The sequence below is a fragment of the Mustela nigripes genome, chromosome X, assembly GCF_022355385.1.
Source record: "Mustela nigripes isolate SB6536 chromosome X, MUSNIG.SB6536, whole genome shotgun sequence".
NCBI classification, from domain to species: Eukaryota; Metazoa; Chordata; class Mammalia; order Carnivora; family Mustelidae; genus Mustela; species Mustela nigripes.
This window is the reverse complement of record NC_081575.1, coordinates 106,531,786-106,553,326: the sequence shown is the minus strand read 5'-3', so window position 1 is coordinate 106,553,326 and position 21,541 is coordinate 106,531,786. Positions and strand designations below refer to the sequence as shown.

General features: G+C 41.1%; 1 protein-coding gene across 1 annotated transcript in view; it reads left to right on the top strand.

Moving 5' to 3' along the window:
• Positions 1 to 19,565, top strand: part of PHEX (phosphate regulating endopeptidase X-linked) — a 191,186-nt gene extending 171,621 nt beyond the window's left edge. Inside the window, exons 16-20 of the mRNA XM_059386182.1 lie at positions 1,007 to 1,137; positions 7,645 to 7,710; positions 8,714 to 8,818; positions 13,214 to 13,290; positions 16,209 to 19,565. Coding sequence (XP_059242165.1) covers positions 1,007 to 1,137; positions 7,645 to 7,710; positions 8,714 to 8,818; positions 13,214 to 13,290; positions 16,209 to 16,311 — 482 coding nt within the window. The 3' untranslated portion in view covers positions 16,312 to 19,565. The remainder of the gene's footprint in view (positions 1 to 1,006; positions 1,138 to 7,644; positions 7,711 to 8,713; positions 8,819 to 13,213; positions 13,291 to 16,208) is intronic.
• Positions 19,566 to 21,541: the final 1,976 nt, after the last annotated feature.

Genomic DNA, 21,541 nt, shown 5'->3' with positions numbered 1-21,541 from the left:
GTTGTTGCAAATGGCAAGATTTCATTCTTTTTTATGGCTGAGTAATATTCCACTTTCTCTATAAACACCACTTTTTCTTTATCCATTCATCTGTTGATGGACATTTGGGCTGTTTCCATAATTTGGCTATTGTAGGTAATGCTGCTATAAACATTGGGGTGCATGTACCCCTTCAAATCAGTATTTTTGTATCCTTTGGATAAATACCCAGTAGTGTAATTGCTGGGTCATAGGGTAGTTCTACTTTTAGCTTTTTGAATACCCTCCATATTGTCTTCTACGGTGGCTGCACCAGTTTGCATTGCCACCAACAGTGCAGGAGGGCTCCTTTTTCTCCATATCCTCGCCAACACTTGTCATCTCTTATCTTTTTGGTACTAGCCATTCTGACAGATGTGAGGTGATACCTCATTGTAGTTTTGATTTGCATTTCCCTGATGAATGATATGGAGCATCTTTTCATATCTGTGTTGCCCATCTGTATGTTTTCTTTGGAAAAATAATGCAATCTCTATCAAAATACCACCAGCATTTTTCACAGAGCTAGAGCAGACAATCCTAAAATTCATATAGAACCACAAAAGACCCCAGATAGCCAAAGCAACCTTGAAAAAGAAAAACAAAGCACAAGGGCATCACAATTCCAGACTTCAAGCTATATTACAAAACTTTAGTCATCAAGACGGTATGGTTCTGACACTAACATAGATACATAGATCATTGGAACAGACTAGAAAACCCAGAAATGAGCCCACAAATACATGATCAATTAATCTTTGACAAAGCAGGCAAAAAAATAATCCAATGGAAAAAAGACAGTCTCTTCAACAAATGCTTCTGGGAAACTGGACAGCAACATGCAAGAGGATGAAAGTGTTCTTATACCACACACACAAATAAGTTGAAAATGGATGAATGAATGACCTAAATGTGAGGCCTAAAACCATAAAAACCCTAGAAGAGAACATAGGTGGTACAAATATCTTTTAACTTTCCTTTTTGTTAGGTAGAAAATATGATAAAAATGGAAACCTGGATCCTTGGTGGTCTACTGACTCAGAAGAAAAGTTTAAAGAAAAAACAAAGTGCATGGTTAACCAATATAGCAACTACTATTGGAAGAAAGCTGGCTTAAATGTAAGTACAACTATGGTGTTTTGAGGTTATTTTTTCTCTTTTGGACATTACTGGCTTTAGACCATTGGTTCTCAGTGTGTGGTTCCCAGGACAACAGCATCAGCCTCTTCTGGAAACTTGTTAGAGATGCAAATTGAGTCTTAGTTCAGACCTCTTGACCCAGAATTCTGGAGGGAGGTGGGCACTGGTCTTCTGGTGTTTGTCTTTTCCCAAGCGCTCAGGTGACTCTGAATAAACCTCAAGTTTGAGACTCACAGGCCTAAACATGAGTTTGTTTTCCTAGATTTAGATAAATGTAGAAAATCTTGTAGCAAACATACACCATACAATTCTTATGAGTCTACACTCCATATCATTTTTAAAAATTTCCTTCCAAATTACTATTTAATTCATTGAAATAAATCTCATTATTTTGAATTAATGACTCTGAATTGGTTAAGAGATCTTAGTTATAGAATTTTGAACAAAAGAAATGTACTTCTAAAGCATTTATTGTCTATTATACGTACATAATACATGTCCATGAAGGCAAGAAAGAAGTCTTATAGTTGTCGTTCATGTGCATCAGATTTTCTTTCTTTCTTGTCTTCACCCCTTCTGCTCTCATCACTCTTCTCTTCCCTGCCTGTCATTCATCTTAATCACCCTGGTACACTATTTCACATACTCGCGAAGAGATGGACACACACCACAGGCCCCTTTATTGCATGGTTTTCATGCAATAGAAGTCCATAGTGGGAACGTAATCTAACATATTCACCTAACCTCTTATTGAGATAGGTCACACTTTGTCTCCAGCTCTTTTCCCACAGTAAATGCTGCTGTAACAAAACCTCTCATTGTGTACATATCCTTTTTATCCATCTAGGGTAGATTCCTACTGTCACCAAGAAGTTATAATATTCATAGTCCCACCAGTGGTATATGAAAGAGCATTTCTCTCTTCAGTTATTTTCTCACCAATGTATCAGAACTTTTTAAAGATATTACAGGTGTTAGAAATTTGTCATTCCCATTACAGAATTTTCTCCCAAATATATTACGCATCCATTAGATGGGTGGCATCTTTTGACATACAAAAATTAAACATTGCTATAGATCCAAAGATACCTATTTCTCTTAAAAAATAGGGGTGCCTAGGTGGCTCAGTGGGTTAAGCGTCTGTCTTTGGCTCAGCTTACGATCCTGGAACTCCAGGATTGAGCCCCACATCCCCATATCAGGCTTTGTGCTCAACAGAGAGTCTGCTTCTCCGCTTCTTTCCCTCACCCTGCTCAAGCTCTTTCTCTCTCACTCTCTCACATCAATAAATTAAAAAAACTTTAAAAAATAGTTTCTGCATTTCCACCCTATAACATATATATAATCTCTTGGCTTTTCTGGGAAGGATTCTTTGGTTTTTTAATTTTATATTTAAATCTTCATGCATGTGAAACTTAACTTTTTTGTGGAGTTTTCTTTTATATAGATTTTATTTATTTATTTGAAACAGAGAAAGAGAACACCAGCCGGGAGGAGAGGCAGAGGGAGAAGGAGAAGCAGAATCCTCACTGAGCGGGGAGTGTGACCTGGGGCTTGATCCCAGAACCCTGGGATCATGTCCAGAGCTAAAGGCAGATACTTATGACTGAGCCACCCAGGCGCCCCCTTTTTATGGAGTTTAATATGAGAATTCTTTTCTTCTAAAAGGATAGTCAGTTGATCCAGTATCATTGATTAAAAGATATTTTTTTCTCACTGAATTGAGTATTTGTCAAATTTTAGATTCTCCTATATATTGACATCAATTTTTGGATTAGCTATTCTGTTCTGCTGGTATGCATGTTCAGTTCTACACCAAGGTCTTATTACCATGGCTATATGGATTATTCTGGTATCTGTCAATACAAGGTCTCCCTCACTGCTCTTTTATGTGCTTGGCCATTCTCAGGCAAATATACTTCTGTATATGTTCCAAGATCATGTTACCCATTCTCACCCTGTTCCCCAAAGAAAATCCCATTGGGATTCTAAGTTAAATCATACTCAGAGGATGGAATTGATATTTTTTGTAATATAGTCTTTTCATTCAAGAACATGGTATGCCTTTCTATCTGCTTGATACCTGTTTTAAGTTTTCCAATACAACTCTACAGTTTTCTGTATATACTTTATCTCCTCCACATTGTTCTTACTTCTTTTTCGTTTTCCTTATTTTGCTGGTTTGGTCAGGTTTTCATGCCCTCTCCGTACTATTAACTTTTTCATGTACTTTTTCATTGCATTTTCTGCTCCTGCTTTCATAATTATAAAAATGGGTTTCTCTCGTTGTATTTGACAGTAAGAGACTAGTAATGAAGAATTGTTGGTAGGGTATGGATCTGTAGGAAACCCTTACTAATCTAAAATATAGATGCACACACTGTATGCTCCTACACTGTACAGTCAAGGGGACAGCCCATAACAGAAGCAAGAGAACACACAAAACTGTCTTGGTCCTCCTGGTTCTTCAGCCATGTTCAGCACCAGGAATGCCATTCCTTGTCCAGGCAATGGAACCAGAGGCTGTATCCTTGAATAGTATCTCTAGCTCTTTCATCACTGTTCTGGGAAGCCATTTATTTCTCTGCCCATATATTTCTTTAATATCTACAATTAAGTCATGAGAAGATATGAAATGGGTGCCCCGTTTATCTATATTCAATGTAGAGGTTGTCACATTATGAAAATCCATCTAGATTATATGTTGCTTCAGGAAGAGCTTAGGGGAGGGGTTCTAGAGTCAGATAGAGGTTCAAATCTTGACTCAACCAGTTACAAGTTTTGTGAACATGGGAAAGTTCCTAGACATTCCTGACTCTGAGAGTCTTCATCTCTGAAATGGGTCAGTGTTTTGGAACTCACTCATTTGTAAGAAGTAAATGACAGAGACTATGTAAAACACCAGCATCATGCCTGACGTGCAGTAAGTGCTAAGTAAATTGTAGCTGATATTACTACTACTTTGCAACATACTCATAGGTACTCCATCCTAGGAGAAAACAAAGGCAAAGATTTGGGGGCTAAAACCAAACAAAGAAGAATAGAAGAGCAGTTTCTTTCGATGAAGGGAATACATATTTCCTGATGATTGTTACCGCAGGCTTGGGTGCTATACTTTTTGCCTACCTAAAACAAAGTTAATCCTCATACTGGTCCCAAGAGGTATACATATTGCTAGCCTGTTTGACATGTAAGAAAACCGAGACTCAAAGAGATAAAAACCCACAGTAGAACCTAGATTAGAATTTAGATTGGTGTGATTTCAAGATCCATATTCTGGGGGCGCCTGGGTGGCTCAGTGGGTTAAAGCCTCTGCCTTCGGCTCAGGTCATGATCCCAGGGTCCTGGGATCGAGCCCCGCATCGGGCTCTCTGCTCAGCGAGGAGCCTGCTTCCTCCTCTCTCTCTCTGCCGCCTGCCTTCCTTGCCTACTTGTGATCACTGTCTGTCAAATAAATAAATAAAATCTTTTTAAAAATCCATGTTCTGTTTTTTTTTAAATATTTTATTTATTTATTTGCCAGAGAGAGAGAAAGAGAGAAAGCAAGCACAGGCAGGGGGAGTGGCAGGCAGAGGGAGAAGCAGGCTCCCCTCTGAGCAGGGAGCCCGATGGGGGGCTTGATCCCAGGACCCTGGGATCATGACCTGAGCTGAAGGCAGATACTTAACTGACTGAGCTACCCCCGCACCCCCGAAGATCCATATTCTTGCCCCCTATATCATGCTATCGTTCTCTTCTTTTACGTTTATTTTAGTCCTGGTTGGTGTATTGGTGGGAGGACTATTCTACAGCATCCATATGGGCTAAAATGTCAGATACTGAGAGTGAATTCTGGCAAATGTGTACCTCTGTCACAAGGACCATAGAAAGGGGACGCCTGTGTCAGCATCCATCCATTCAGCCATCAGGAAACAGTTTCAGTTTCATTCGCAGAGAAGAAAGGTTGACTTTCTTTGTGGATATAAGATTCTGTGCTTTATTTTCTGGCTCCATTCATGGACGCCGGTCCCCTGTGCCTGAATCCTTGGCAATGAACTGGAGAGGGCTCCAGCAGAGTGCCACAGAAGAAGACCATGAGCAGCTCGTGGGGCTTGGAGGCAAACCTATGACCATATGGTCTACTGAGGTGGTCTAGAGTGGGAGGAGCCAAAGGGGGAGGGCTACTCCCCAGACCTCCGATTTTGATAAAGCTTAGAGGAAGGAGATTAAATTCCAGTGTGAGTAGATGTGTAAACAGAAGCGCCGGAATCAAGAGCAGTTGCGACATGACAAGAGAGCATATTATGAAGCAAAGACTCTGGAAACAAACTGCTTGGGTTTAAATCTGTGTGAAATGTGGGCAGTTCCTTTAATCCCTGGAGTTCACTGGAAGCAAAGCCCAGGAAGGGATTTCGTAGGTAAGTGACTTATTTAGGAGGTAGTTTCAGGATAAACCTGTAAGATGGTGGTTGATTTCAAGAGAAACCTATAAGAGAAAACATGTTGGTTTCAGGAGTTTAGCCTCAGCCTGATCCCATAGAAGGTTCTGGAGCCTGAATCACACCACAGAAATTGTTCAGCCTGGGGTAAGGGGCTAGGCAGTTCTCAGTGCACATCAGTTAGTTCTTGAGAAGTAGGGGATCACCTGCCAGGAATCTTCAGGTGAGACGACTCTGCTAAGCTAAGGTTAACCTTCTTGAGCTAGGAGCAGTTGTAGGAATGGGTGTGTAGTCCTGGTGGAAATGGGGATCTGCTGCGACACCAAAGACTTGTGCTACACGCTCTGAGCTCTTCTTTCCCCATGTGTTAAGCAAGGTGGTGGTAACAGCACTTACGATGGAGGATTGTCGTAAAAGAAAGAATGTATGTCAGAGCAGGAGGGGAACTTCGGGGGACCGAAGCTAGGAGGGTCCTGGGTGATTACAGAAATAAATGTTATCTGAAGAGTTGTTTTTATCCATTGTGACTGCTTGATACCTGGGTGACTGGCCTAGCTTAAAAGTAAAGAGTGCGTAGGATTCACAGCTTTAAAGTTGAGAGCGGGGTGTGTACATTTCCTGTTGCTGCCATCACAGATCACCACACACTTAATGGCCTGAAAGAACACAAACCCTGTCCCGCAGCTCTGTATGTCCCACTCGGGTCTCAGTGGGCTTAAGCTGAGGTGTAAGCAGAGCTGCTTTTCTTTCTAGCTGCTCTGGGAAGAATCTGTCGCCTTGTGGTTTCTCACTCTTAGAGGCTGGCCACATTCCTTGGCTCCTGGCCCCTTCTTTCCTCAAAGCCAGCAGTGGCTGGTCACAGCTCACATTGGATCACTCTGACACACTCTCCTGACCCCCTTTTCCTCTGCTTACATGGACCCTTCTAGTTACACTGCTCTCGCCTGGGTAATGCAGGCTAATGTCTCAGGATCCTTTATATAATCATAGTCTAAAAGTTCTTTTGCCACGTAAGGTAACATTTGCACAGGTTCCAGGAATTTAGGACATAGACACCTTGGGTGGATGGGTGGGAGGTATTATTTTGCCCCTTAGACAGGGATTGACAGGCTTTGTCTGCAAAGAGTAATTACGGTAAATAAGCATGGTTTTGCAGACCACAGGTCTCGGTGGCTACTTAGCTCTGCTGCTGTAGCAGGAGCATGGTTGCGACGGTACGTCCACGACTGGGCATGGCTGTACGCCAATAAACTTTGAATTATGCACACTGAATTTGAACTTGGTGTCATTTTCACATGCCACAAAATATTCTCCTTCTTTCGCATTCTCCCCACACCCCACCCATTGAGCCACGTGAAGTCTGATTTCACTTTGTAGCCTACATAGAAGAAAGGGGCAGGTTGGATTCTGGCTTGTGGGCTGTATTGGTTTAGAACGCTTTTTTGTCCTGTCCTGCGTAGGGATTTCAGAAACTGTCTTCAAAGGTGTGGAGGAAGTTTTTCGCCACGCTTGGCCGGTTATCCTGCACATTGCAAACCTTGACCTTGTGGCCTGGGCTACTTCTGTTTGATCCCCGCCCCCTCCCCCACCCATGAGAACTACCTTCCTTTTAATTTTTCATGGACGTAGCTGAGGTAAAATGGTGATGGTTCATGAAGTTTTGTTCCTGTGTGGATCGTAAATGTTTGGAAACACAAAGCACACCGAAAAGAATACTCAAATGATATGAATGAATCAGAGAAAGTCGTCTGTATTGACATTTCTACTTTTACTCCATTAAGCCAGAGTCACTCAGAATATTGTTAACATTTTATTGGAGTTGGCTCAATTGGTGAGAATACAGAGGTGGGTGAGAAAGAAACGTGTAGCATAATAAAATAGAAATTATTGTATTCAGAAGCACCTTGCTGGAGTTAGTTTGCCATCTCACAATATATTATGACTACCTGTGATTTAGTCCATGTAATTTTCTCTTTAAAATATGGTACTCTCCCTAGCTATCACATTTATGCCTCTTGCTGAATGATAGTTGGCTGAGAAACACTCTTTTTTTCTTTTTCTTTGTTAGGTGAAGGGGAAGAGGACCCTGGGAGAAAATATTGCTGATAATGGAGGTCTGCGGGAAGCTTTTAGGGTACGCACTGCAACATTTGCTGTGATTTTTAAAATTAAACTATTGAGTGCCATGTGAGTGTCCCTCAATTTACACTACAGACATATTCTTGAGGAATTAGATTTCTGTCAATTCTGTGAATTTCTGTAAATAGAATTATATTTCCACATCAATGCTGTCCTGCTTTATTATGTGAATAGAGCTGCATTTCTTTTTTTTTTTTTTCCTTTTTAGGGTTTAAAGTCACCCTAAAGAATAATAAATGTTAAGAATCATGTATTTAAAAGATAGCTTTCAGTAGATGCATTCACAATAATATCAAAACATGCTACAGAAATCTCCTCAGGGCTATGTTCATATGAGTTTTCCCCGAGTATACTGTCTCTATAGCCCTTCTTGCGATTTTCTCTTAAAATACCAAACTTCTGAATTGTGGCCAGAGGCTAGTAGTTCTCATATAGTGGGGGGAGGGCAGGTGAGAGTCCCTAATAATGTTTCCATCATCCACTGGTCCTTGGTTAAACAAGAAATATAAGGATGATGTGGGAAGATTTTCAAAAAGGTAAATGCATTTGACGTCAAGACCAGAGTATTATTCTGAGGTTACACCCTTCCTGTATTCTGGTTAACATATATTTTCTAAAATGACGGTGAGTTTTCCCTTTTATTTGGAAAAAGAAAAATTTGGCCCCATAGGTTAACCCCCAAATTTATTTCCACAGCCCTTGCCATTGCGTTAGGAAAAGAATAGCTTCTTGGTCCGGGAGGAATTATTTAACACGTGACTGCTTTGGCCCAGGGGCTCTGGTATCTAGTGAGGGTGAGGTCTTCTCACAGGTGCAGCTGCCCCACTGTTAAGCTACACAACATTGATTTGCATTTCCAGGGGTTGGTTTGTTAAAGGAAAACTCTGACAGGCTGCACTTTGTTCCTGGTGGGGGATCTATTTAGGATCTCAGGCCCTGGATGAGAAAAGAGGAGGGCCAGCATTGCAGGGCATCAGCCTATTTGCTTCCCTCCCCAGGCTTACAGGCAGTGGATAAACGACCAGAGGCAGGGAGTCGAAGAGCCTCTGCTCCCAGGCATCGTCTTCACCAACAACCAGCTCTTCTTCCTGAGTTACGCGCACGTGAGTAGGCCCAGAAAGGGGCTGCCAAGGTGAAATGTGGGATTTTGGCTTCTCCCGTGGTCAGAAGTTCAGTGGTATAGCTTTGATTTTAGCTGAAATGTGATCTTGCTGTTTATTTTCAGGATAAATTTCACCTTCTTAATGTTCTGTGAGACATAATTAATGAACCAGTCAAGTCAGGGTTTATCGGTGTTGTTTGTCAAGTGGGTGACCAGTCCTATCATAACCCACTTGGTATTTCTTTAATATATGCTGACTTCTTAATGTATGCACTACACTTTATAACCATTTCTAGTGATTCCTTCTTTGGCTTCTGGCACTCTGCCTTCTGCTGCATTTCTCTTTTTTCTTCTCTCTCTCTCTCTCTTTTTTTTTTTTTTTTGCGTCACTGGCCGACTGTATTCCACCACCCTCAACCCGTGGAGGGCCCCCAAAGCTGCGTTTCCCACAGCCAGGTGGACTGGTGAAGACGGCCTGAGCTGAAAACAACATCAAAACCAAGGAGAGTCTCATTTATTCTTCTCCTACCCCCTTGGGAGGGAGAAAAACCATAAGTGACTCTTAATCTCACAAAAACAAACTGAGGGTTGCTGGGGGGAGGGGGGTTGGGAGAAGGGGGGTGGGATTATGGACATTGGGGAGGGTATGTGCTTTGGTGAGTGCTGTGAAGTGTGTAAACCAGGCGATTCACAGACCTGTACCCCTGGGGATAAAAATACATTATATGTTTATTAAAAATAAAAAAAATTTTTTAAAAATGTTAAAAAAAAAAACAAAACAAGGAGAGTCATCTCACCCATTTGTGACTTTGATGGGCTTTCCGAACAGAAAGCGAAAGAAGATGTGTACTAAAAAACACACAATTCTGAGTTCAAGTCTCTGGCTAATGAGATAAGCGCCAGTTCTTGGTTGCTATTGGTTATCGCCCGGGCTTATGTCACAAACGTGTAGGCCTCATTTTCAAAGCAGGCAGGGAGGAGCCAATGAAGGTTCTAACACATGGCTTCACAGTGGGCAAACGTGCAGCCCTAAGACCACGGTTGTTACCAGCACAGCCTTCTTTTGCTCAGTCTTCACTGTCTCCTCAGTAAGCTGATTCCTTCCCACATCTTCTCTGGTTGAGCCCGGCTAAAGGAGTCCCATTTTTCTGCTATCTTTTATTTCTTAAAGTTGACATGACAACACTACATAAATGTTGCTTTATCAACATGACAGCAGCGTACCTGGAGTCACTGAAATGACCTTCCTTTTTAGTCTTTCTGTTGTTCTCAACGTAGCCTGGTCTTTGGGTCTTCCCGGTTAGAAAATCTAGATTCTTCTCTCTTACTTGATTTGTCTGTCCTTGTTTTTATGACATGGGTTCCCAAAGCTGGATGTTTCATCCTTTTATCTCCTCTTTAGATCTTTAGATTCATCCTCTCTTTCTCGCTGTTACCCTGTATCTCATCCTCTGTAGAAGGCCCTTGAGCTCTCCTATTCTGCATTATCCCAACAGCCTTAAGACATGTTTTTCTGCCTTTGGGGTCTTTCCACCACTATCTTACATGCCCCTGAAATACTACTTTTTATTTCATTACTGGCCTGCTCAGGGAACTGCAGTGACTCCCACATCGAGGCCAAGCACGTGCCGCTGGCTCTCATCATCGTGTCCAGTCTTACCCCACTCTACACAACCAGCTCTGAGTTCTTGGCGGCTCCGCCACACTCACCCTTAGCCAGGCAGGCGTCCTCCTGGCCACCCGGCAGTGTTAGGCCTCTTACTGTCTCTGGGGCGTTGCTTGTGATTTTCCTTCTGTAATGTGACCTCCTTCGTACTCCGCCCCCTCAGATGATTTAATCCTGTCATTATCTTTCGGGCTCCAGGTTGAGTTCCACCTCCTCCACATTTCCCACAAACTTCCCCAAGGACTCCAGCTCTCTCCTTCTCTCTCTTGTCTTTTGAATCTCCAGCTCCTTTACACTTCTCTTCATTACTATGCAGTTTAGTCCTTAAATGTTCTCAAAATGTTGAGGACTTTTAGTTTTATCTCCATAGTTAATCTTCTGGATCCCTGTATTTCTTATGTATCCCCATAGCACCCAGCAAAGATGCTGGGTATCTTGAAAATCTTGACATTTTTAGATGAATTGCTTAAAAATGGTAAGAGTAAGTAACAGTTCAGTTAAGGAGGGTTTTTTTTTTTTTTTTTTTTTTTTTGGTGTGTGGGGGGGAGTCAGTACTGGGTCAGATATCTCAAAAAACACACACAATATAGTTAGAATTTTTTAGAGCAGGGGTCGGCAAACTAGGACCCATGGGCCAAATATGGCCTGCTGCCCATTTTTGGTAAAACTCTTTTATTGGAAAAGAGCCATGCTCTTTCCTTTGTGTTGTGGGTAGCTGGTTTTGTGTGACGGTGGCAGAACTGAGTTGAAACAGAGACCTTCTCGTCTGCAAAACCTGAAATACTTAATGTCTTCCCTTTTACCGAAAAAATGTGCTGACCCTTAGTCGAGAGGACAAAGCACAATGTCCATTGGTTCTTCCTTCAGATGTTAACTTACTTAATTAAAGCCCATCTTAGTTATATCCTAGTTATATCTTTTCATGTGTAAACTAATTGGTAGCAACATTACCTTCGTAATTTTTGAAATGTCTTCAAATAAAATTCCGAAGCATATCTGATTTATTTTAAACTAAAGAGATTTAGGGAAAAAATGTAAAGCTATTTTATGTTACTAATGAGAAATTTATCTTGGAGGTTTTCCTACTGACAGAAGGAGGAGATTTTCAGTCTTTTGCACTTTGGAAGAAGTCTGCTTATAGGGAGTGAAGTTATTTTCCCTCCTGAGAGGATTCTAGGAAAACAGTGACAACCATAGTGTGTTTTCAGAAGTCTCTTAAATGGTTTGTGAAGCAAAGACAGCGCTAAAACAATACCATACAATGATGTAAGAATATAAGAAGAAATAACACAAGAAAAAGTGAGGTAATGGCGAATGTGGGAAACAACTTCAACTTAGCTAGCCTCTGAGGAACTGAAGGCATCATATTACGAAAGCGTCTTCACAGTCACATGCAGACTGTTTCTCTTCATCAAAAGCAATAGCAGCACATCACCTTTTCCACTTCCTGTGTTCCTGTAGTTTGTGTTACCTGCTAATTTTTTTCCCTCAGATAATCTTATCCTTCTACTTCTCTCCATTCCTGTTGATCCTTATTTAGTGGCCATTCATCGAGAACCTTCCCATAAATTTATACTCTTCAAACTGATCTCTAATTTCCTCTGCCTGATAAGTCTTTTAAAAACATGGTTTTATCATTTTCTTGCTCACAGACAATGTTTAAATATAGTTTAAATTCTTTATCTTGGGGCTCAAGACTTCAGAAATCTGGCAACATCCTCTCTCTACCCTGGTCTCCCATCACTGCCCATTATGTACCACGCAGTCCAGCTACAGGGAATGTCTCGCTTTTTTTCCCTCTCGGGTAGGTCTTTGCTTCTATTTTCTTCTGCCCTTGGAATGTACCCCATCATTGCCTGTCTCCCCGTTCTTTTCATACTTCAAGATTATATCATGTTTCCAGACACATTGCAAGTCAGGATCGAGTAAGTTACAGTGCAGGAGCAAGCAATACAAAGACAGTTTCTTTTGTGTTCATGCCCCCCATCGAATGCGGGTTGAGAGAGGGGCTCTGCTTGTAGTTTTTACTCAAGGACCTGGGTTTTGGAGTCTTGATTTCAACACATGCTTAACATGTTCACCATTGGAGTAGGAAATTGGTATGAGGAAGTGTACAGTGAACCTTCATGTGGCTTCTTAAATTGTTCTTAAGATGCTTAGAACTTCTGCTAGGTTTTTAAAGCTTCCACAAGGATGTGCTGTCTATACTTCTGCTCACAAGTCTTAGAGCTTTGCCTAACTTCTGTGTCTATGGAGAAGTGTTTTCGTATCCAACGCCCTGACTAGGGGTGACACAAGCAAGGCACCTAGGGTGCAAAACACTCACTTCCCATGACCATACTCTGTAATAGATGATGGATTCATTTTTTTTTTTTCCTGTTGGACTGAATATGGTTGAATTTGGTAAGTCCTCTTCCAAGCATTATATTATTTGAATTAATACATTGGTCGATTCCTGGACATATACAGTGTTTTCTTGATTTAAGAATTGTGTCTGGAACCTGTCGTAATTTACTCAAATTGTGGAATTATGCACAACAATAAAACCTTCTACACTGGGGATTAGAATAATAGATGCTGTTACTGGTGAAGGTTTTACCTGATCTACTAAAACTGTTTGTCATCCACTGAGTCCAAAATTACTCTTCAGTATAATTTGGAGCAGTTAAGGAGGTAGAAAGTGTGTAATTGGAAAGGAAACATAATTATTGGCATGCTTTTCTCTTCTAGGTGAGGTGTAATTCCTACAGACCAGAAGCTGCCCGAGAACAAATCCAAATTGGTGCTCACAGCCCCCCTCAGTTTAGGTAAATGGGCAAATCAGTGACCCTCTTTTTAAACTGTGCATGTCCTACCTCTTCCCTGACTCAACTGTCCGAGTGTTATACCAAACAGGAGATCGGAACAAGAGCCTGTGTTGTGAACAGCAGTCTCTCCATTTTGCAGACAGAAATAAATACTTGGCCTCATGCTTAGTGAAATAAGTCAAGCAGAGAAAGACAACTATCATATGGTCTCCCTGATATGAGGAAGTGGTGATGCAACATGGGGGCTTAAGTGGGTAGGAGAAGAATAAATGAAACAAGATGGGATTGGGGGGGAGACAAACCATAAGTGACTCTTAATCTCACAAAACAAACTGAGGGTTGCTGGGGGGGAGGGGGTTTGGGAGAAGGGGGTGGGATTATGGACATTGGGGAGGGTATGTGCTTTGGTGAGTGCTGTGAAGTGTGTAAACCTGGTGATTCACAGACCTGTACCCCTGGGGATAAAAATATATGTTTATAAAAAATAAAAAATTAAAAAAAAAAAAAGAAATACTTGGCCAAAGAGAAGCTGAGCACCTTTTCTTTCACTAGCAGGAAGCTAGTCTAGTCTGCATTCTCTTTAAAAAAAATGTCCATGGTAGGCATTTGTGCATGCCTCTAGCCCATTGCTATAGCAGGAGATCCATGAGCTAGTACAAGACTCCAAAGGTAATTTAGAATCCAAATCATAACTTTAGTATTATTTCTCATTTATTATCTTCCAGTTTTTGCAAGGCCCCAGTCCAGGGGTGCCATGAGCACCATGGCTGCTTAGTAAATGGGAATATTTGATTGATCCAACCACCTACGTTTTTTGTGTGTGGGGGGGGGGGCACGAATGTCTCTTTCCTTAGACAAGGATGAGAGCTCACATACTATACCTTAAAGCACACAGAGCTCTGGTGAATTTTGTGTTCTAGAGTATCCTGTTTCATGAAAGCCTCTTGTTCTTCCACGCAGCCGGCTGGCAGAATGAATGAATGCCCGCTTTCCGAATAGCTCGGAACACAAAACGGGATGTATGGGGATATTTAGCTATTAGAATTCATATCTGAAGTCAGAGCGCTATGTTTTGGTTTTTAGTTTGAATCATTTTTTGAAACAGTTGCTTCAAATGAAGGGAAAAGGATGATGACCTGCAATCTTAATTGTCAGAATGATGAAATAATAAGTGAAAATAAAATTAAGGTTAGGGTATTTACCCAGTGCTAGGTTTCTAGCCCCGTTTGAGATTTTTTGTAGTTGGGGTCAGAGAAGTATAATGGGGGCTATATAAGAAACCATAGTAATTTTTTATTGCCCAATTCTTTCCTTAGAGCTTGTCATACCTGGATATCCTTATGTTTAATGTTTAAATAAATCCATCAGCACAGTGTAGGAAAATCATCTAAATTTTCTCCTATATTTAAAAATCTTACTCCTAAAACCTTGCTTTAGAAATGTTTCAGAAATTGACTCTAAATTACCCAGGAGCATAAAAATCTAATCACAGTGTTAGAAAATTCTACCCACTGGTCTAAACTGTCAAAAAATGCTGACAGTCTCTAATGAACTAAAGTATGCTCCCACTGATGAGTGGTGCAGATAGAAAGCACACAGTAGATTAATTACTTAACAGGTAAGATTTTTAGAAACTAATTTCCTTTTACTAACTAGTTGCCTGTAATATTGGATTTTAGCTGATAATTTACAGAGTATACTTACTAATTACCAGCTAAATTCTCTTTAGCATTTGCCCAGGGTGTATCACACTATGATATATATGCATCCCTACTCATATATCCCAGTTAAAACACAGGAGGTTTGAATATAGGCCACTATATTCCTTCACATGCCCATAGGTCACATAGTCATTAGGGAAGAAATAGTAACTAAGAATGCTGAGTCTCTCTAGTCAACACTCTGAGCATGCAGTTGAGTAAGAAATAGATGAGGGGGCAGTTTTTGCTGGCTTGTTAGTGATGTCTGCAGTAACTATAGATTTTGAGTACAGCAGAAATCACACAATGGAAATAGCACTGCCAACCAAAGTGCTGAGTAGGAATCCACAGTCTTTACTGCAGTCAGGGAACTTGTAAGGACACCAGATTTTGGAACCAACTCCGGTAAAACATTGCTCATCAATAACGAGTAGATATCATTCATTAGTTTGTTGCCTGGACTGAATTTGAGGTAAATACAAACCTTCAAATGTAATAGGAATGAAGCAAAAGTGTTTTTGTAGATTGGGTGAGGTCGTAGGTAGCAATGACATGAATGAATCTTACAGACATAATATTGAGTGAAAGAAGGCAGGAACAACAGAGTGTGTACTGTGGAGTCCATTCATACGAAGTTCAAAAACAGGCAAAACTAATCAGTGGTGATAGAGGTCAGACTGTAGTTATCCTTGGAAGCTCCACTGGTAGGGCACACCGTGGAGCCTTCTAGGTGCTAGAAATATCCCATATCTTGTTCTGGGTGGTAGTAACATGAGTATACACACATGAACAAAATCAGTGAACTTTACCTTTCAGGTGTGTGCACTTTATATCAGTTATACCTTCCATAAATGTTAAAAAAATAGAAAGCCCAGGTATTGGTAAATCTAACAGTTTATAGGAATCTGTAGATTTATAGGACTATACAATCACATACATGATTTATAGGAATTGTAAATCCTACAGTTGATAGGAATTTGAGGGTATTGGGAAGATTAATCAGAGCATTTGTCTGACTTTCAGGAGGTGTTGGTTCTAGTCTCAGCTCTGTGAATTTCTTTGGAAATTTACTTCTCCCTTTTGGGCTTCAGTTGTCTCCCCTGTAAACAGATGAAATGAATGCAACATCCCTGTGAGCAGTACACTGTTAAAGTTTTTTTCCAGAACCTCTTGCGATGGAAGAATTAAATGACATGAGCTGTGACATATCTTTTCCAGGGTCAATGGTGCAGTTAGCAACTTCGAAGAATTCCAGAAAGCCTTTAACTGTCCATCGAATTCCACGATGAACAGAGGCCCGGACTCCTGCCGACTCTGGTAGCTGGACCGCTGGTTTCTGCCATCCCAAGAGCCACGCAGTACCAGTAGAGGCCACACGGAGCGCTCGTCGCCACTGCTGTCAGCCTGTATTCCCCGCCCCACCCCGCTGAACTCCAGTTTTTAGTGCATCTTCCGTATTTGGGTGTTGGTTGGATCGAAAGAGTATATTCAAATTGTAGGGCTCGGAATCTAAGAAGGGATCTCAGTATGTTTCTTGACAAAACCAGACTAACAGAAATAAATCTCTAGGCTACTTTTGTTAAAACATTATCTGCTGAATTGTTGCTCTTGCCCATTTTTAGTGTGAAAACAGCTAGGTGGTATACACCGTCTTAAGCCACAGCTTTGCAGGGACCTAAGCATAATTTATCCAGAAAAAAATTCAGTCTATTGAATGTGTAACCCTCAATGACAAAGACATGTTCCTGGAACACCTGGTAGTTCTTGTTGCTCTACGGAATGCGCTGCTGCTAGGTTTTACGTATCGCCATCCACCACGTTTATTAACTCAATGGTGGTTAAGTTAGAAATGTGTTGGAGCTTCATTTTACAATTTTTGCTGATATTTTTGCCTTCAGTTCAGAAGTTTGTTGGGATGAAAATGCATCTTGCAGCTTCGGTCTGACGTAGCTGATGGCCCTGTTTAAGTCAGCATGAGCAAAGCTGGCCGAGAGGCTACTTGAAAAAGGGTTTCAGTTCTTCAAATAGAAAAAAGAAAAAAGGATGTGTCTTTAAGGCCCAGAAGAAGTCAAAACTCCTCATCACGCAACAGTAGAGACACGAGGAGATGAAATCTCCACCATTTGATCTCTTTTGCCCAAGCCTCAATGATTATGTCTCTCTGACAGACACTTTTCCTTTGTCCAATTCTTACTTGTCTCGTTTCCCTCATGTATGTGCATTTTTCTGTTTCTGAAATGAGAAGACATTGAGAAAATGATTTTCTGATTCTCTGTTAGGAACTAATGGCTTTTATTCCCCCTTTAGCTTAAAGGCACAGATACTACATTGAAGTGGGTGCGAAGTAACCTTGTGTTTTGGCTTGGTTAATGTTACTGCTCTTTGAAAAAAAGCTTTTTGAAAAATTTGTTGAAGACATTTTAGAATTTATTGATTAAATTTAGAATTCCCTGCATAGTCCAAAGAAACATAATTTTCACCGTCTAAGCCTTCTAAAGAGTCTGTTAGAAAGAGCAGGACTAAGTTTTTGATCCTCAGGACTTGATGCTTTCATGTGAACTTGTCCATCTCTTATTAGTGTGTATCTGTAGGATAAAATTGTGATGGCCTTAATCTGGCATTTCAAGTTTTTAAAAATAACTTTCCTCCCGGTGCATTATTCATTGTATATGCAGTTTTGGCCGATAGGAAAATCTCAAAAGCAAAAGGACAAGTTCAGACTAACTGTGGGGCCATTTTGCACCCCTGTGATTTGTTGTCCTTTTTTATTTTTTAAATGTTAAGTTCGTGCCATGTCTTTTTGTCACTGTGGGAACTTCTGAAGGGGGAAAATTGCAGGGGCAGCATCACGAGGAAAACAGTTACACTGCTTTAGGGGAGAGTGATTTTCCCCTTGACCTCCTCCTCTCTGAATGAATCAACTTTTGAAGTGCAGCTAGTTTTTCTTCCTTTTAACCAAGGCTTAATGTAACCTTTGTTCATATTCTTAAAAGCAAGGGCAGTTAGGGTGGGTCTGCTGGGAGTGGACAAGTGTTTTCTCTGGAGGAATCATTCTGATTTGTTTCTAGTACAAGATGCTCCTTGTTTTACGCCAGTACTTGGACATTTAAAATCAGTTGTGGTTTCTTGTGCTTTTATGAATAGCACTTTCCTTCTAGATTTCTCTTTTTAGACTCCAAATAAACACATTCCTGCAGGTCAGAGAAAGTGTTTGATTTCTGAAAGCACAGGCTGAGGATTGTAGAAATGCGCATCAGTCACTTGCTGGTTGAGGACAGCTGGTTGGTGATCAGCTGGGGTCCTACACTTTCTAAATGATGTGGCTGCCTTGTCCTGATTAACTTGACTTGACATAAGTCCACTATCCAGAAAGTTGCGGATACGACGGCCGTTATTAAAACAAAATAAACCCAAAGCAGCGATACCAAATCCTCAGTACTAGCTAGAACAATAATTGCGGTAGGATTGGATTTCCAAATACATGCTCATGTTTACATTTTCAGACGACACTCTCGTTGTTCCTTTTCTTTAATACAGATCGCTACAGGAAGCAGACTTTGAGTAAGTGGTAGAGGGAAGAAGGTAAAACACGAGTGGAAGGAAAGGTAAAAAAGTAGGGAGAAGAATATGTTGCTGACAAGAAGACAGGATTTGGGCAATCCTTGCTAAGCTCATCCACTGGAGTACAGCCATAAAGTTTTACAAAAATAATCATGGTAAGTCAAAAGGAAATTAGATATTGGATCACAGACTAGAACTGCCGTCACATACTTTTCTGATTCATATACCAGATGTTCTGCCAATGGACTATTGTCTGCGTGTTGGAAGGAGTTAGGTTTTTTTTTTTTTTTTTTTTTGAAAATTCTCCCAGATTAGTCAAGGATTTTATGTATATAAAGTGGTATTATTTGAGCTTATCTTCACTGCCCAAAGTTTGTTCAGCTTTTCACCAGCCACACAGCACTGGCCTCCTATTTCCATTTTTGCCTTTTATGAGATGGACTTGGACATGACAGATGCAAGCTCAGGATTCGTAAATTATCCTGAAGTTTATTCAGTGCCTTTCCTCAATGGAGCTTAAAACATAGCACATAAATTTTATCTTTTTTAGCCCTGGAGCATCACTAAAAAGCAACAAGGAATGATGGCTTGCCACACAGGTTATGCTCATGCCAGAGAAGTGGAGAGAGGTTTGAAATTGCTTTGTTGAGTATCCCAGAATCAGGAAAGGCAGAGTCTTTGTTCTGTGGGCTACTGACCTCTGCATTAACCTTCATCCCTAGATCACCCCATTTCTAGATACATTTATTCTCTTAGTATTTCCATAATCACTTAGCATTTGATAGGCTTCTTCCTTGAGATTTTTAACGTAATGTCTCAGTGGCATATTAAGGTAAGGAAGAATATGCTTGCTACATGCAGCTACACTCTCGTTACTGGTGGCTGTACCCCCACTGGTCTGAAGAAAGGTGTACCTGCATGATGCGTTTTATATCTAAATGGTCATTGTATTTTCTTCTCTTGTAGAACAATGTGAACAGTCATTTTAAGGACAATAAAAAGTTGAAGATTTTCTGTTTCCTCTCTCTTTATTTTTATGTATGTGTGTATATGTGTGTTTTACTCTCTTTTAAAAAATATAATTGATTGTATCTGTTAACACATTCAGTTCTGTTTTAGACAGTCCTGTTTGCCCCCCAAAGAAACGTAGTCTTGGTCTAGGAAAGTGGGATTTGAATGCCTTAACTTGGCAGACAGTGAGAGATTTGCAAGGTGGTCATTGTATTTTTTTCCAGAATGTAAGTCAGCAGAGGTGGCTTATTGCTTATGCAGTAATATTCCTATTGAGGAAAAGGGAGGCTTCTGAGGGAATTATGAGCCACAATAGGGCTGGTCTTAACAAAATGACGGTGAACATTACAGTTAGTATCAGACCAAAGAATCTCTTTGGGCTCTCACTTTTCTTTAACGATCTAGTCCATTTATAGTCACTCAGCACACCATAACTGAACACCTGTTCTGTTTATCTCATGGAACTAGCTGTATTAGGCAGATTAGATGCTGTCCCTGGGCCTCAGTGAATAGTCTTGTCTTACGTGGGAGACAGGCCCGTAAGCTGTTAGAATTACCCTGCTTTGTGGCGAATGTGGTGATATTCAAGGACATCAGGTTATGCTTCGGTGCACAGAAAAGGAATTACTCAACTCCCCTCTGGTGGCTGCTGTCGGTGCTCTCTCTCTGCCCAAATCACAGCAACTCCCCTTCCCTGGGCACTCTAACCTCACCTGGGTGCTTTTCTTTCTAAGTGGCCCAGGCTCTCTAGGGGAGCTGCACTCATGCTACTGGAGCCTCTTTGCCTGACACACACTTAGAGAACGGGAAGTGCTTGGGATTTTTGTATCCCCCGGTGACCTTTGGACAATGAGTGATGCTGGACAACACAAGCCTGTCTGTCTTGCCTGAGTCCAGACAAATCTAGAGGTGTACCATAGAACCCATACGGCTCTATGGGGACATTTTGAGGTTAGGCCTGTAGGACAAGTAGAGTCCCTTATTGATTATCTTAAACATTTTTCTGGCACTGATAATGTTCTAAGATCTGAAAAGGCACTGGTTTTTCATAGGCGTGCCATAGGGACCGTGTGCGGGAGACAGTATCAGACGGGTGACAGAACTGGTGGGGAATAAGTGGCTGAGTGTAGCCTGTTAGTGCCTCTCTTAGAGAGTTTGTTCTAGTTTCTGAGCTGATCCTCGAAATAAGAATTCTTGTGTATGGGGTAGTGGCAGAAGGAAAGATGCATAGAAATGATAGTTGATGAGTGGTCTCTGGGGGCATGGGCAGGAAGGAGGAGCTTTGGGGGAATGGAGGCGAGGAGTCTAGAATTTCTCATGCTGTGGTCTCTATGAGAAATTTTTATGAGACCCAAGACGTATTGAGTCTGATTCAATTGTTAGATAAATATCTAAGTGGACCTGATCAAAATTTGAAGGAGGCAAATGTTTTCAGTTAGTTCTAAGGTATTTGCATGTCCCTCAAGTTCAGTTTTTTTTTTTTTAATTAAGATCACACTAGCTGTTGAAACATTAACTTAATGGCTTAATCCAATTTAGGTTTATTTCTTGTTTTCATTGCATACAAGATGGCTATTAATGGTCAGTGAGCCTCTCTCTTCCAGTTGGTGATTTAGGGACCCAGGTTCCTTCCACATTGTGAGTCAGCCATTTTCAACATGATTGAATACATGCTCATCTTACAAGAAGCTGGTAGGTAGAGGGGAAGAGGCCATGGAAGATACTGAGTGGAAGGTTTGGTCTGGTTCCAGGAACTATCTGTCACTTCTGCTCCTGTGCCATTGGCTAAAGCTCAGTCATGGTGGCTAAGCCTAACCACAGGAAAGACTGGGATGTATAGTCCAGCTATGTGCCCAGGAAGAAGAGGAAATGGGTTTGGCCATCAGCTGGGAATCCCAGCCACACCTTCAAAGGTGAAATACAGGACAGTAACTTGGAGTTGTCTAAATTCTGGGAGATTGCTTTTGGACACAGCACAA